Below are 16,972 nucleotides of genomic sequence, written 5' to 3' on the forward strand. Positions count from 1 at the left end.
TCTGTTCTCATCCAGCCTTCACCGCCAAAGCTCTAACCGGCGAGCTCTTACAAAAAACCATCTAGTACTTTTCTGTTTAAAACTTTTAACTCCCCAATGCTGTTACGCTAAACTTGGAAAGGCCCCCGCAGGGTCTGCTTCATCCTCCCTTTATGTCATCTCTTTTCACTCCGCATGTACTACTCAATAACCTCAAGTCTAACTAACTCATTTACTTGAAGGTTCTAGGTTCTTGCTTTTTGCCTCTGACCTTTTGTATATTGCTATACTTCTGGTCTCCTTTTGACCCTCTTTCTGGCTAGTCCTCCTAACTTTCAAATTTCACTTTAATAGTCAGGTCCCTTCCTTCAGGAAGCCTACCTTGCTAACTCCTCTGGGATAAATGTTCCTCCTGAGAGTTTCCCAGCACACTTTACTTCTCCCTTTGTAACAGTATACTTAAATTCCCGTTAACTTAGCTTTAGCTTCCGTGGTAAGTTCTGGCCAGTGAGGCCAGTGGCCATGTCTAGCTTGTTCAGCGTAACATGGGGCCTGGTTCAGGAAAGGTACTTGGTGAATATCTGAGTGACTAGATACCCTGTGATAGGGTCTGTCTCGAATAAGTTATTTGGTTTTCAGGAAAATAATTCATGGCACAACTCAGGCTAATGTTTCATAGAAACATAAAAATATTAAGTTATATTTTTACTAACAGACTGTCAAAAAGAAGGTAGAGGCTAACTGAAGCGGTTCTGACAGTATGGGAAGTGAAATGCTGAAATTCTTTGATTAATTTAGATAGGTAAGACTTTAAAAACAGAAAGGTTCTAATATTTTTTCTCTCATATTCAAGAACATTAAAGGATACTAGAAAAATAATGCAACTCCACTCACAAAACAATGAAAGGACAATTTCATTTTAAAGAGTTTTATTACAGGATGTTAATATTCAGGACACTTCAGAGCACCTTATACTTCTAATTAAAGTTTTGGTAACTGGTTTTAAAGTGTTACTTGAGTATTTTTCTTATACTGGCTTTCAGTCAAAAGTACTACTTAGTGGCTGTTTAAGAGATGTTAATTTGATTAAACAGTTTATCCTTAATAACCTGAGACATCAATCCATGGATAGCTTCTATGGTAGTTTTACAGCTGGGGAAAAAAAAAAAAACAAAAAACACATCACATAGTGTCACAGGTCCCCTGCTCCCATGTCCATCCTTGCACCCTAATAATGATTTTTTGTTTTATTCATACTTCTCAAACCACACTAATTTGAAGTTTTCCCTTGTGGTTTTTTAGCTTTCTCCATGTCTTTTGACCATTTTATTACTTATTAGAACTTTCACAAGAGAATGACAATGCAAAATTTGATACAATGTCATAGTTAATTTTGTTACTTTTCAGCAGCTTTGGAAAAAGTTCTGTTTTTAGAAGGCAGCTAAAATTATACACAATTTGTAATTATAGCAATATTATATTAAAATCTGTTATTCCGTGTTGTTTATTCCTTAGAATAATTTAAAAAATAATTTTAAAGAATCCTATGCTTTTTTTTCTGAAATAATCACAAGCATCCTCCAAACAATTAAAAGTCAAAGTTAGGTTCATGGGTTAAGGACTTGGATTTTAGAAATGATAAAAAGTAAAAAGCAAAAACAAAAACAACCCCACCAATATTCAGGAGAAATGCAATTCTTGTAAAGCTACCCCAAAAAGAAAACTTATCTACACTTTTGTATCAATACTTTTGTCCTTCCTATTAATTTTTTTCTTACACAATTGAAGACATTCCTATAGTGAAATTTTTGCTTTACAAGAAATTGAGATGTAAATGTAGATAAAGTTACAAATTACAGACAGCTAGACAAAACACACTCTCGAAGCAACATTCACAGTACCAAAATGAGACCTAATGCCAAAGAAAAATGTAATTATTATTCAGGCCAGTAGCTCTACCTTCTAGGAACCCATGGAGAAGAATGAGATAACTGTAATCCAAAGATACATTTCATCTACTCCCAGGATATACTTCTTCCCTTCTCCAGTTTTTCTTAAAATAGATACCAATGCATTGGTTTAATATAGATGTCAATATGGTTCTCCCTTTCTTTCTGCCCTAATTGTCTATTAAAATTCAAATTTTTGTTAAAGTAAATGTTATTTAGTCTTCTTAACCCTGTACAGTCCATGCATCTGAAGGGGCACATAATTATTTCATTATAACAAATTATTCAGTAGTAAAATTTGGGATACTAAATCACTGTATAAAGGATAATTTCAGAAGCATAATTTAAGACGGATAATCATTTCTGTGGTATCTTGGGATTTAAAACTTCACGAAAAGTTGAAGGCAAATTTAAGAAATCTAAATTTAATTCTTCAGAAGATGATTAGGGAGGTGAGGACATCCCTTTTGCAAAAGCTTTTTTTTTTTTTTTTTTTTTTAAAGATCCAGTGATGGACTGTTTTTCTTGGTTACACTTTCTAGCTGAGCCTAGGAAAGGTGACTGGGAGTGTTCCAGTCAGTCACCTAGATATTTGATTTAAGCCTTTAATGTTCTTACCGATTGTGTTTCAATGTTAAAATCTGCATTTGACAACTCTTAAAGGTCCCCCAAGAAGTTAATTTTCAGATACGACTCTGACTAAGTTATAACTAAGTTGAACCACATGGAATTTGAATCCTACTACTATTTGTAAATTTTGAAAGAAAAAGAGGGGCAAAAATATTATAGATTTAGATTTACTCTTACCTGTCTCTTGTAGCTTTGGCAAGTTTGTCTTCTGACTTTCGGTCATGTGTTTCTAAACCCAACATGAAACTTCCTCGTCCCAGCTGGGCTTCCGATTGCTCTAACTTTTCAGATAAATCAAAGACCTGACCAGTGGTATAGTCTGCATTCTGTGGAGAAAACGGTATTGTGTCAGTACACAATACAAGTCTACCATTTAAAAAAAAACTATATTTTTTATGTAATTTAATTTTCTTCTCCATAGAACATTTCATTTACAAAGAATTCCATTATATAATGGATAGTCAGTGATGTAAGAAGTCAAATTACAACTACAAAAAGTGCTTCCAAATTCAAGCAGTCTGAGTATAGATGTTTTCCCTTTTATAATTTCACGATAAAACTTGTAATATTTCACTTTTACTGCTTAAATCTAATATTTGTTATCATGGGAGGCTTTTTAAAAAAGCGTTTTAAGTTGAATTCATGTTTTAATAATTACAGGCACTGTGCCCCTCTCTTGCCCCTGCCCAGGCAGCAGCAGGGGTGGTGCAGGGGCTGATGCGTATGACCCCAGCAGCCAGGACAGCAGGCAAAGAGTGATTTTCAGAAAATAAAAAAGGACCCCAGGGACTATAGGAGGCTTTAGAGTACATAGATCTGAGTTCAGGTTCTGTGCAGATTAGTTGGGAGGCTTCCAGGTCCTCTTCTGAAAATGGGAGAGGGAAGCGATGATTTCTACATTAAAGCTATTGTAAAAATTAAATGAATAATCTATAAAGCTCTCAGGACTGTCCATCGTGCCTAGGAAAGGCTTAATAATTGTTAGCTAATTTTGTTATTGTTCTTGTTGAATTTTTAGAATTAGTACTTATGACAATATCTTAAAAAGTAACTTTGAGCTGTTAAAATTAATAAAATTATTACAGAAAATTTGGAAAACATAGAACAATATAAAAAAGAAAATAAACACAGCTATAATCTTTCCACCTAGCTATAGCCAGGGTTATATTTTAGAGTACTGCTATATGCTCACATGCACACCTACATTTGGAAAACCAGAATATTATATATATACTATTTTCTTCTATATTACATATTTTTTAAAAATAAAAAATTTTAATAGTTACATGTGAACACTTTAATATTTTTTAAAAGATTTTTATGGGGTATTATTTTTTGGTTGTAGTCTAAAATATTAAAAAAAAAATTCACAAAGGTAAGTTGTGAAGTACATACAGTCATGTGCCACATAAGGACATTTCAGTCAATAACAGATTGCATATAGGACGGTGGTCAGAGCAATAGGCTATACAATATAGCCTAAATGCGTAATAGGCTATACCATTTAGGTTTGAGCAAGTACACTCTATGATGTTTGCACAATGATGAAATCGCCTAACCACACACTCTTCAGAAAGCATCCCTGTCATTAAACGAAGCATGATTTTACTGCATTTCTTTCCTAAATCTTCAATGGAATAGAATGAAAATTAAATAAACAACTTGGCAAAAATTAGTATGTTATTCTATTCGTTCAGTTTGTAAGACAGTATGTAGGAATTACAGCTCAACCAGCAAACATGAAATGTTATTTGCTGTCATCACAGCTCCAACAAAGGACTCTTTAAAATGCTATCAGTTCTTCCAATGATTTTACAAACTTATGATGTTTTTAAAATATTCAATTATATTCACTATGTCTGGATCCGAATGGTTTAGGAAACCAATACATTTTCCCCCATATACTTGGAAAAAACACTAAGGTTTATAGGCCACTTCATAATAGGAAGATTTGGCTATTCAAGCCATAAAAATGTAGGCTACCAAAAACATTTATACTATTAAAATGACAACAGAACATATCCAATTTCATTTCCAGTGCAAAGAAAAATACAGGGAACTAATTTCTTATATTAGAAAATACTTTTTTTCTGGTAGCTTTTAGGTTACATGCTGTAATTAACTGCTTTAGCTGGCTAGGGAGAGAGAGAAGTTGAACATATATTTACATATTTTTCTTAAAATGCAATTCACTATGTATAAAACCACAAGAAGGGAGGAAATGCAATTTCTCCTTTTAATTATTAATTTTCTCCTATATGCCTTGCTGGAATACAGGGACAGCCATAGGGCTGAGTAGGTAGATCTGCTTGCCTTTAAAATAAAGGTTCATGGCCGGCCCCTTGGCTCACTTGGGAGAGTGTGGCGCTAGTAGCGCCAAGGCCATGGGTTCGGATCCTATATAGGGATGGCCGGTGCGCTCACTGGCTGAGCGTGGTGCAGACCATGCCGTGCCGAGGGTTGCAATCCCCTTACCGGTTAAAAAAAAAAAAAAAAAATATATATATATACACACACACACACACACACATGTATATATATAAAATAAAGGTTCAGGCTGCTGTGGTCTTATAGTGTTTTCTCCCCTTCATATCAGGTGTCATTTCTGGCTACCATTAGTATACTTGCCTCTAAGGAAACAACACATATAAAACATTTAGCAATGTCTGACACACAGGAAGCACTTACTAAATGTTTGCTATTATGATGGCTCTCTTTCCTTCTAATTTGCTACTTCTGACCTTTTAGGATAAGACACAAGAACCAAAAGCTTGTCATAACTGTGTTTAAAATCATACATAGTAAACAGGCTCAAGAGATGTCTTTTCCCATGAATACAATGCACCAAACAAAAATAATTATCATTTATTGAGGCTTTATTATATGCCAGGCACTTTGCTAATTGCTTTATATAAAGTATTTTGTTTAATTCTCTCAGTGTACTTAATGATGCATGTAGTACGACCACCATTTTACACTCAAGAAAAGCTCAGTCACATTAAGTAATTTTCTGGTTACTCAGAACTAGTAAAGAACTGTTTCCAAACCCAGTTTATTTTTTACTCCTAATCTTGTCATTGTAACCACTATGAATATTGCACTATATGAAATGGCCTACTTTTTAGAAAAAGTAAAAAACTATTCCTAAGTCCTAAATATAGAGAAGCTTGTTAAATAAATATCCTTCTAAATATGTTAGTTTTTAATGATATATCAGAAAATATTCAGTGAATTTCTTTGCCCCACATCTGTTTCTTTAGATTGTAATATTCTGATTTCCCTCTGAAGGATTTTCCTCCCTGAAAGAGTTTCCTCCACCCCAGCCCAGTAGTGAAGCACTTGCCCTGGACCAGCCGCTTATCCAGTTCATTCCCTTGGCCTACAACATGACTAGGGATGAGTATATGTCCTAAGGAAAGTCAGTCATACACAATAAGGCTTTGCCTGGGAATATGCATGTATGTGTGCACACACACGTGTGTGTGTGTGCCTGTGTGTATCTTGATTTTCACTTCTAAAACCAAGAAGCTGGGATGTCTGAAGTAAAGCTGCCACTTTGCTTTCACATGAAGCCTGAGACTGAAGCTAAGTGAGATAAAATCAAAGCTGAGAGAGAAAAACCAAGATCTCATAATATTGTTTGAATGCAAACTTAACCGTGCCTAAGGTAAGCTGTACTCCTAGACTTTGCAACTTACATGATTCCTTTTCATGTTTAAGCCAGTTTCATTGGGTATTCTGTTATTAGTAACCAGAGTCCTACTTCAGACACCTGATACAACAAAAAATATTATTCATATTTTTTACTCTATAAGTCTCTTTAAAGCAGGAGCAGGTCTCACCCTGATACGGCCACTCTATTTGCCATTTAGAGTTGTCTGTAGGGCTCATGACACAGACCTTGGACTGGCTTAGCATCCCACCCCAACCCCGATGTTTTGGTCAACTCAGGTACAGCCTTTCCATGAAATAGAGTTTCAGATATTAAACAGATTATATAGCTGAGATAAAATTCAAATGTATATCATGAAAGTACAGTACTTACAGTAAGCAAGCTAGAGGAACTCAGTGTATTCACCCAGTATTTATTCCACAAAAGCTCGAGCAATTTGCGATCCAAAGAGGATTTGAAATATGAGACTTCTAAAGCATAGTATCTATGAGACGAAAGCACAAATTTAGTAAGTGAAAAAAACATTAAACTACCCCAAAAAGTTATGGCCAAATATAAGCAAATTACATTTTATATTTTAATAGTCATGTTTTAGTTCAATAGAACAACAGGTAACTGTAGTTTCTTTACTCTTCAGGGGTTGTGGTTTCAAATCTACTAATCTTTCTTGTTTTATATTTTTCTTCCGTAGATCCCAGAAATTCCCAAAAAGTTATTAACAACCAATGAGAACTTCTGAATGACATATGTTTATTTATGTTATTAAGTCCATAAATTCCAGCCAATAGCACATGAACTTAATAATGGTCAGCCAGAATTTTTGTTAGCCTTTTTTAAAATACTGAAAATGAAGGCTGGCCCGTGGCTCACTTGGGAGAATGTGGTGCTGATAACACCAAGGCCACGGGTTTGGATCCCTATGTAAGGATGGCCGGTTAACTCACTTGGGAGAGTGTGGTGCTGACAACACCAAATCAAGGGTTAAGATCCCTTTACTGGTCATCTTTAAAATAAATAAATAAATAAAATAAAATAAAATACTGAAAATGACATGCTGATTTTTCCCATTCCTCCCTTTCTGATTCCTTAGTTAGGACTCACTGGTTTTTAGAAAAGCAAACTTTAAAGTAGGTCCTTAAGGTGCCTAAAATAATTGCTACTGCTTTCAAAGGTGCCTAAATTATAATCAGGGTGTAGTAAGGAAAATTTGGTTAAATGTCTGAAAAACATATATTTTTTAAAAGTTACCAATATTTAAATATCTCAGTAGGTTCTTTACATCAACGGACACAAAGAAGCACAAGAGACTTCTTCACATTGAGGAACTCACCATTTATATGGGGAATGCGGTCTGAATCCACAAAAAGTTAATGATATACACTTAACAACAGTCAGTGATGCTACAGTGCATATATAAAACAAATCACCTACCAATTAAGTGTTAGAGATAATAAGTACTCTTAGTGTAGAGGAGTTCAAGTAGTCATTTGGAGCTAAGAGCTGTCTGAGATACCCCAGGGAAGAGGCAGGACTTAGGGAGCCCTTATGTGAGCCTACAGTGTGGAGATGTTGAGAGCAAGGAGGGCAACAGGCAGACAGCACCAACGCGTGGAAAGGAAAGACGTGTGAGGGATAATAAGTAAACTGACTCGGCAGGATAATTTAGCAAGAGCAGAAGAATTATGTGAAGGAAACCTATGCTGGGGTCTAGGTGGTGGAAGACACTGCATAAAAGGCTAAGAAATTTGAACTTTATCCTCTTGTTACTTGGGACTTATGGAAGGTGTTTGAGCACAGTGATGACATAGCCAAAGGGATGTTTTAGAAAGCTGGCTGTGGCATCATCATCAGGACATGTTGGAGAAGAGAAACTGGAGGCTGGGGTACTACAAAGGAAGCCACTGCAGTGGGGCAGATGGGAAGAGATAAAGGCTCAGACTCAGGGGTTAGCAGTTCAAAAGATAAAGATACATGGGCACAACAAAAAAAATTCCTATTGATTAGTTTACCTGTGAAGAAATAAAAAATAAGAAATTAAAGACATCAGAATTAAGCGAAGGCCTTTTCAAGATTAAGACATCTGCACACATCTGAAGATAGAAAGGAAGCAGGTAGTGAAATGTGGAAGTGGAACAGTGTATTTTTTTAGGCATCTATTATGTCTTGGGTGCTTTACATACATTCTGATTTAATCTTCACTATATCCACATGAAAAGGATTTATCATCTTCATTCTACAGACAAGAAACAGATTCAGAGAAATTAAAGAACTTACTCAAAGCCACATAGCTAATAACAGGCAGAGAAAGGACAAAGAAATTATTTCTATTACCAAAACCTCACAGTCTTTATTTTTACAGAGTGTAGATACTTAGGAGAGTATTTGAGAAGTGAGGCCGCAGGAGTGAAGGAATGGCTGGAAGGGGGAGGGAAGGCAGGGATGCGGGTAGGCACTCAAGTGAAAAGGTCAGCTTTAGAAAGGAGGGGATATACCTCTGAGATGTGAGGAAGAAAACAGAGGAGAGGATGAGTAGAGCAAAAGAGATTTTGATTTATAAGAGACAGAAAATAAGTGAACTCAAACTTGAGGGTCTAGAGTAGATTTTTATGTTTTAAAATTTATGGGTCACCTTAATGTAATTACTGTTTTAATTCCATAAGTTGATACAATGAATTTTTTCTCCCTAATATGTAGTGCTTAGCTGTAAATCTTAGTAGCAGAGTTGAAAACAAGAAGAGTGTTCAAAATTACTCTTGAAGCTAAATCCTCATCTTGCGTGTGTGAAGTCAATAATAGATACTGCCTAGAACTGAAAATCAAGAAATAGCATCAATAGCATGTTGTTTGAAGATATGGGGGTAAATATTTAAAGGAAGAACTATAATAGTTTAAGTGACTGCGTCTGGGGGATGGGAAAATTAAAAGTATAAGACTGCTGTTTTTTGTAAGTTTCATAGAAGCACTTGACTCTTTAAACAATATGCTTATAACAATAATAAAATGCAAGCTAATTTAAAAAAATACTTTGTGTCTTATTTCCAGTAAGGTTTTTTTAAAGTTAAAATATTTAACACATATTAGATTCTATGTTTAAAACAGACTTTGGGTGTACATTATGATCTGGGATTTCAGGTAGGGGAAAAAAATGAAGAGCCAATATAAACTATAATAGCTCATCATCAAATAATCTACGAAATGGATGTATAACCAGACTACACAAACCCCCTGCTCTTTCAACTTGGCACTATGTTTCATTAAATATTTGCAATAAAAATAAATCAAGTCATTTATTTGTCCTATTAAAAAGTTCACTCTTTTCTTATTTAGGAATCCATCCAAAGTAGGAGAACATTTTTGAATATTCTAGCAATTCTAGGTTCAAAATTCTAGGCTCTAGCAATGTAGATAGCTAGCAAAGTAGGTATTTCTCTGTGAGAGCCTCATGTTTTAGAATAACAAGGTGGGGTGCTTTCCAAAAGAAAGTTATTTAAGGAAGAAAGAAGGATAAACCAACATAATAGAAGAACAGAGAAAGTAGGTCTGTTTGGATACAGAAAACATACACTGCCTCACTCTTTTTTGTTTGTTTCAAAAGCTGCTGGTGGTGGTAAAAAAAAAAAAAAAGAGTAGATATTAAAAGTATAGATCTTTGATACCACTATGACTCAGTATAAATGAAAAAAATTGACTGTTATTCTGAAAATGAAAGTATCACAACATGGCTTCCATGCTTAGGAACAATTCTCTCAAACAGGAATGGTTTAAATTCTTTTCAATAGGGTAAATTCAATGATTAATCCTAAATCTTGTACTGAACAATAAAATTGCTTTTTGCAGAAAAATGTCCAAGATGACTGAAAACCAGGCATATTTAAAAACTCAATTTTAGAAACTCTGGAATTTTCTAAGAATTTCTAAACAAAAAAATAAGAGTGGTAGCAGCATATGAGTAGTTAAGGTATTCCTAGTAGTTGAGATAAGAGGTGTAAAAAATCTGGATGATCATTTACTCACTTAAATGTCTTAAATGAGAGGATACAGCAGCAAATAATTGTTCCATGAAGTTCACATACTAAAGGGTCAATGATAAGGAAGCAAAATCATATCAGATGGTGACAAGTGCTAAGAAGAAAAAGCAGGGAAATGGGACACAGAATGACAGAAAGGAGCTGTTTTAGATAGAGTGACCAATGAACATTTTCTGTTAAAGTGACCCTTCAACAGATACTCAATGACTGAAGTAGTTAGTCAGTCACATGGCAATAAGAAAGAATGTGCCAGGCAGAGGGAACACCAAGTGCAAAGTCCCTGAGTCAGCAACCTGCCTGGTACATCTGACAAACTATAAGGAGACCAGTATGGCTGGACTGGAGACAGCAAAGGTTCAGTGATAAGAGATGAGCTCGGAGAGGTTGCAGGAGCCCGACCATACAGGATTGTGTAGTAGAAAGACATTCTGAAAAGGAGAACACGATCTGACTTACATTTTCAGAACCAGTCTGGCTGAGAAAAGACCTTTAAGGGGGAAGGTAGTAGCAGAAAGTAGTTAGAAGGCTAGTTCTATGGTTCAGGCTCCAGATGGCAGTGGCTTGGGTGAAGGTAATAATAAGAGAGGTGGTGAGATAAATGTAGAAGGTCAAGAAAACTGTCCCCATTGCATTCTTTAACATTAAAAAAAAATTGAGATGTAATTCACATAATTTTTATGTGAATTTAATTTAATTCACATAAAATTCACCATTTAAAAACATATGTAATTGAGTGGTTTTTTTAGTATAGCTTCTTTAACTTTTGGAGTGAAAATGTCTAGAAACAATCTTCACTAAGGAGAAATTGAATACTTTGAGGGTAGCAGACATGCTATAGGTTCGCCCCGCACACATCTTTCAATTGTTAATTTCATATGGGCCAAGTATTTTGTACATTGGAAAAATGTTTATAGTTGTGAAAGGCAAATAACAAGCTAAAGTAAAACAATTATTGATAAAAAATTTGAAGATTATTCTACTTCATATATTTTTACTATTGTTTTAAAAGATCCCATAAAATGTACTTCATCTGAGCCTTTTTTCTCATCTGTAAAATAAGGGTCTTGGATTGGATGATCTCTAAGGTTTCTTATGATGACCTTGATGTCATATACACTTTTAAATTACTTACTGTTTGCAGTGTACACCAAAGTCTTCTATTTTATTAAGTGGGATAGTCTGGTACTCAGAAGGTCCTTCATCAGGAGGTTTGTAGCCCTAAACAAAAATCAAGAAAAGAGAAGATTAAAAATACAAAAAAAACCCCAATACCATATTTTTTCTATGCACCTTTCTATTGATAGAAACATTAATCTTGGGGAGCCAAATATTCAACATAAACATTCTAATAAAAAATATATATATTACTTCCACTGTCCCCCAATCCCATTTGGTGGTTGTAGGCTGGACTTGGCTTATAGATTCATTTTTCTTGTCCCTAGGTGATGTGTCAATATCTATTTCAGACTGCAGGCTCCCCCTGGGAAGGAAATAGATCTATTTAGCTTGCTGTTTCTTCAGTACCTCTCAGAATGCCACGGGCACACAGATACTTACTATTAAATAAAGACTGCTTTTCCAGTAAAATTAATAATACATAATATAAATGTATCATCTTTTGCTAGGGACAGTTTATGGCAGTTTGAGTGCTATTTTGTGTATATTATTAAACTGTTTTAGGATAAAACATAACATTTAAAAAAGTAAGTCAAATATTTGGAATTTAAAAAATTATAAGGACTTACAATTTTTAAAAATTACCTTTGGATATGTCCTAAAGGCGCCAAGATTTACTTTCCCTGCAGATATTGTTCTTGTTGGATCAATCTACAAGAAAGATATATTTCATATCTGCTGATATAAAATGATTAAATGCTTCCATTTATTTAAACATTATAAACCTAGAAATATGTACATACTCATACAACATTACATACACAATAATTTAATAACAAATAAGATAATCAAACCAAAAAAACCATAAAAATTCAGTAACATGGGTAAGTATAGAAGTGTCTTACAGTTAATTTAGAGATTAGACTTATTTTATCATTTAAGAATATTATTTGAAGATTTACTAATTTCATTTTTAAGTTTCCTTTTTCCTTTTAATAGACGAATAATTTCTATCTTCCTCATAGAAACCTGGATTGCATCTAAAACACTGAGCGTAATAAGAGCTGTTCTAGCAATTCCTGCTTACTGAATCCCTGTGATGAGCTGGGCACTGAGAGATAGGTGTTATGATTATCCTCATTTTCCAGAAGGGGGAAAGTGGGAGGCACAGAGCTTAAGCAACTTGTTCCAAGTCCCAGCTTCTAAGTGGAATTCAGATTCGTACCTGACTGTCACCAGAACCTTGCTCTTTACCACACTGTTTTAGTAAATCTTCATGAAGAACTTCATTAAAATTGGTTGTAAAAATACTTACTACCACTGCTACAAAAGGTTCCTGGAACTGCTGATTGAGCATCTGAGTACTAACATCAATCCCAGAAAGCCAGCAGCCATAGCCAGGATGGCTATGATACCAGCCAATTGCATTTTCAAGGCGGCCAACCTACAAACGAAGAGGGCAAAGGAGCTTAAGGTTCCTGTTTAATCTCAGATACATTTGTCATTTGTCTGTTTACACAGCATTGTGGTAAAATAACAGTATGCAAAATAATTCATAGCATATGCTGCTTTTAAGTAAAAAAAAGGATTTTTTGAATAGATGATATCTGTACGAAGCACAAATCAACAAGGTACAAGTACAATAAGGGTATTCAGTCTCTTTTCCATCTCTTTCCCCTAAACTATCTGGTTTCTCAGTCCAGATGTTACCCCTGTAGCCAGTTGCTTATGTACCTTTACAGAGATATTTTTTACATACAGAAAATTCTTTCCATATATTTAGATTAATAACATACACATACACACAGACAACACCATACCACATACAGTGTTTTACACTTTGCTTTTTCACTCAACAAGCTATTCTGGAGTTTGCTCCTCATAAGTAAATACTTATATATAGACAGCTACCTTTTTTTAAAATTAAAAGACTGCCTAGTCAAGAGTTCAGATCCCCATACCAGCCAGCCGCAAAAAATAAATAAATAAATAAAAAGGCTGCCTAGCAGTCCATTGTTGGATGTGCTACACTTTAACCAGTTTTAGAATCAGAAATATTTAGGTTGTTTTTAAGCTTTTCATTTTAAACACATATCTGATAATGAGTGTGAAAGTTTATTTGAAAAAAAAATTCATGCTATAAATCTTATCAGGCTTTTAATCTCATATACATTTTATATAGAAATTGCTGAATTTTAAATATAAAGTTTAATATAAAGAGGATGATTTTAAGTTTAGACACTCAAAAAGTCACCTTGAGATTCTAACTTGCAGTTACTAAACTTTAAGAAACAACATTTTTACCTGTTTGGCGTTTTCTATGTATGCAGCCATGTACTCATATGCAGCAGCCTGAGCATTAACTCGGGTTTCAGTGCCCTCTACAGGCAAAGCAAAACTGTCCATAATGATCATGGTTTCACCATCCACCTTTCCTAGCATCAAACCCATCACTTCCAAGTTGCCTCCTGATCTGGCATGCATTACCATTTTCAGTAGAGCCAATGCTGAGATTTTGCAGTACTTAAAGTAATGGTGACTACAAAAGAAAATCACAGTGTAATTAAATGTCTTAAATAAAGCACAATTTCAAAAGACAGTTTTTGTGAAAGATAATAAGTACTGAAGGAATTTACAGTGATGGAAGAGGAGTATAGCATGTGGGACAGAATTCCTACATGGGGCTGGAAATAATAAACATGTCATAGTCCTGCAAAGTATTCCCCTTTGGGGGAGGAGAAATGTCTGAAATAGTTTATTAATATGCTATTCAAATGAGGGAATGACATAACCAGTTCAAGTCATTATCTCCAATAATTTGGAATCACCAAATCTGTGATTCTGACTCTGGTTGGAAGGTTGTGCCTTTTCTCAGGCCTTACCCTGCCGCCTAATAGTTAAGAATGGGGGTTCTGACATCCATCTGCCTTGGTTTGAATCTTGGCACTACCACTCCCTAGCTGTGGCACTGGGACAACTACTTGATGTCCGTTCCTCTGATATTTCATAGCTGTTGTTAGGATGAAATAAAGTAAATGAAATAAGATATATAAAGTGCTTAGCTTAGTCCATGACATATACTAAAACCTTAGTAAGTTCTAGCTGTTATTAACATTATTAACCTGTCTCTTAGGGTACTCTCAAAGAATAGCATGTTGAAGGGTATGGCTTCCCTTTGTGTTATCAGCCTCAAAATTAAAAAGTAGCCCTAATATACCTAGTTCTCCTATGATCATTATTCCAGAGTTTGAATAGGTAGATGTGACTTAACTCTTGAATAAAATTACATTTTAATCTCACTGATTCAGCTCAAGACAGCTAGGATAAATACAATTAGAGCCACAATCAGTGAGGCAAGTTGATAGTTTCCAAATACTTAACAGACTGTATCAACCTAAAATGCACACCCTAGTACAGAAGCAAGCAGACAAACAAGCAACCTAACTAGCCTGCAGAGAGTGGTCAATGTGTCTGAGAAGACTTTTTAGATGTCTGCCCACACAAAGCATCCAAGTTTAATTCCCAAGCTTTGTCAGATTTCTTCCACAAGCTGAAAAACATGGGGATTTGGTCTTGGAAGTTGAGACATGAATTAAAATCTTGACTCCTCCCTTTACCCGGGAAAAGAAAATAGACAAGAGTTACTGTGCATACATTCTTGACCCTTTTCATACATTACCTCATCTAATCTTTATGACATCACCAATCGGTAGGTCTTATTTCCATTTTACAGATAAATGAAGATGGATAAGTACATCTCCTAAGATCATCAAACAACTAGTTAATGACAGTAGTGAGATTTGATCTTAAGACTGACTACTGTTCACTTAAGAGTTCATTGCTTCAGTGTGATCATGAGGCAAGTTACTTAATGTAGTTGATTGTTTTTTTATTAGCAAAAAAGGAGTGAAAACACAGTACTGGCTTGTAATGAAGATTGGAAATCCCTAGCTCAGTGCTTTGCCAATATTAAACACTCAAACATTGGTGAACCTGAATACTGACAAGTAAAGGAAGCCTTGTAAAAAACTATGAGGCAGATGAAGTATGCCCTGTTGTTTATCACAACTCTCTTTTCTCTCTCTCCATTAGTGTCCTTTTGTGCTCTTTTCCCTCTCTCCTTAACAAAATTTGCTCTCAGGAAAGGATAAATATTACGGGTAAAGAACCCTCGACGTATCATTCTCAGGGATAAATGGATTTTGCTAAGGGGCAGAACATTAAGTTCTATTTTTTATAATTTCTGGCTTATGTGAACTGGTGGAGTAACGTTTTGGAGACCGTGTAGAGCCTTGGTGTGCTTCTGAAATAATTACTAGCAATCCTAAAACGATTATAGATCTCTAAAAGATAGCTCACAGCTATTTTCAATACCCTTGGGATGCTGGCTCATTTTGAAAACAGCTGCAGTCCCCACTCTGGGATCAGCTGAAGGCCCCAACGAGGTTTATGTCGGCGCCGGGTTATAGTGTGTGGCATAAATAACAACACGGATGTTGAGAAGAGACAACCTAAGTCACCTCTTGTTGTTCTACTCTTACATCCTCCGGAGGCAAATGGGTTAAGGATACAGAAAGGGCAGTCGAAGCAGGCCAAAGCGGAGGGGCTTAGGCTCTCCTTGCAGAGAGAAAAGTAGACCAAAATCTTTCTGGCGCATGTTCTTTCCTCCCCGCCCGTGAAAAGCCAAGCTCTTCACCCCTTCGCCTCCCATTCCTCCTGGGTCCCTTAAACTCCCGCCACCCTCTCTCTCCCCTGCGACTCGCCAGGGACCCCCTCACTCCTTAGTCCAGGGCTTCGCCGCCAGGATTTCTTGCTGCTGTTTCTTGTCGTATTTGTAGATTTCATCGATACTCTGGGCTTCCTGCATATTGTTGGCCAGTTCCCAGGTTTTCTGGGCCATACCGCTCCCGGACGCCGCCATCGCCGAGGAATCGGAGAAGCTGTCGCCTCCACAACCAAGACGCAGCTTTACCTCGGTAGGTGTTCAGGTGGGGGCTTCAGAGTCTCCCCACCACAGGTGCAAACCTTTACTAGACTCTCGAGGCAGCCATGACACCTAGAACCGGAGGTGAAGTTGGTACAGACCATTCGGAGATGGTGGGGGCCCTTCGGTGACACGACGACGTAAAGAGCAGTTACAGTAATAGTCAAAGAGAGAGGAGTCATCTTGTGGTAGAAATGAAAACATCTTGTCTAGGAAGCTTATATGCGTGAGTTAGGACAAACATAACAATCGGGTTTGGGAATGGTATAGCCTTCTGCGCCGGAAAAAGGGCAAATTAACCTTTTTGCCAGACACTGGAATTAGCCTTCTTTGTTCTACTGCGCAGGCTCGGCCTCCGCCATCTTAAAAGTGGTGGAGTCTTAAGAAAGGGGGCGAGGGGAAATGTTTTTGTGTGGTTATGGGTACTTTAAATGAAGTTTGTTGAAAGACTGAAAAGTAAGCTGTGTCTGGAGAAATTGAGACATACGTAGTTTCGGAAGCTAATTGAGAGGAAGATAAACATGCCATCCTGATGACTCACTGCACATGCGTAAAGTCCTACGCGCTCGTGGCGGCTCGGTACTTCGCCTTCAGATGGGCGTTCTCGAGGGTT

The 16,972-nt window shown here is 36.2% G+C and overlaps 1 protein-coding gene across 2 annotated transcripts; it reads right to left on the minus strand.

Annotated features, from left to right (window-relative positions):
- Positions 1-891: 891 nt before the first annotated feature.
- Positions 892-16,395, minus strand: COPS5 (COP9 signalosome subunit 5). Of its 2 annotated transcripts, none has more exons than XM_063079622.1 (8): positions 16,154-16,395; positions 13,680-13,914; positions 12,691-12,819; positions 12,021-12,086; positions 11,392-11,477; positions 6,604-6,715; positions 2,736-2,884; positions 892-1,131 (listed from the first exon to the last, which is right to left on the minus strand). In XM_063079622.1, the coding sequence occupies exons 1-8, from the start codon at positions 16,294-16,296 to the stop codon at positions 1,047-1,049; spliced, it is 1,005 nt and encodes a 334-aa protein (XP_062935692.1). In that variant the 5' UTR covers positions 16,297-16,395; the 3' UTR covers positions 892-1,046. The 2 variants fall into 2 exon arrangements, with proteins under 2 accessions (XP_062935692.1, XP_062935693.1); XM_063079623.1 differs by having other exon boundaries at positions 16,139-16,227.
- Between the last annotated feature and the right edge of the window lie 577 nt (positions 16,396-16,972).

The sequence above is a fragment of the Cynocephalus volans genome, chromosome 15, assembly GCF_027409185.1.
Source record: "Cynocephalus volans isolate mCynVol1 chromosome 15, mCynVol1.pri, whole genome shotgun sequence".
Lineage (NCBI taxonomy): Eukaryota > Metazoa > Chordata > Mammalia > Dermoptera > Cynocephalidae > Cynocephalus > Cynocephalus volans.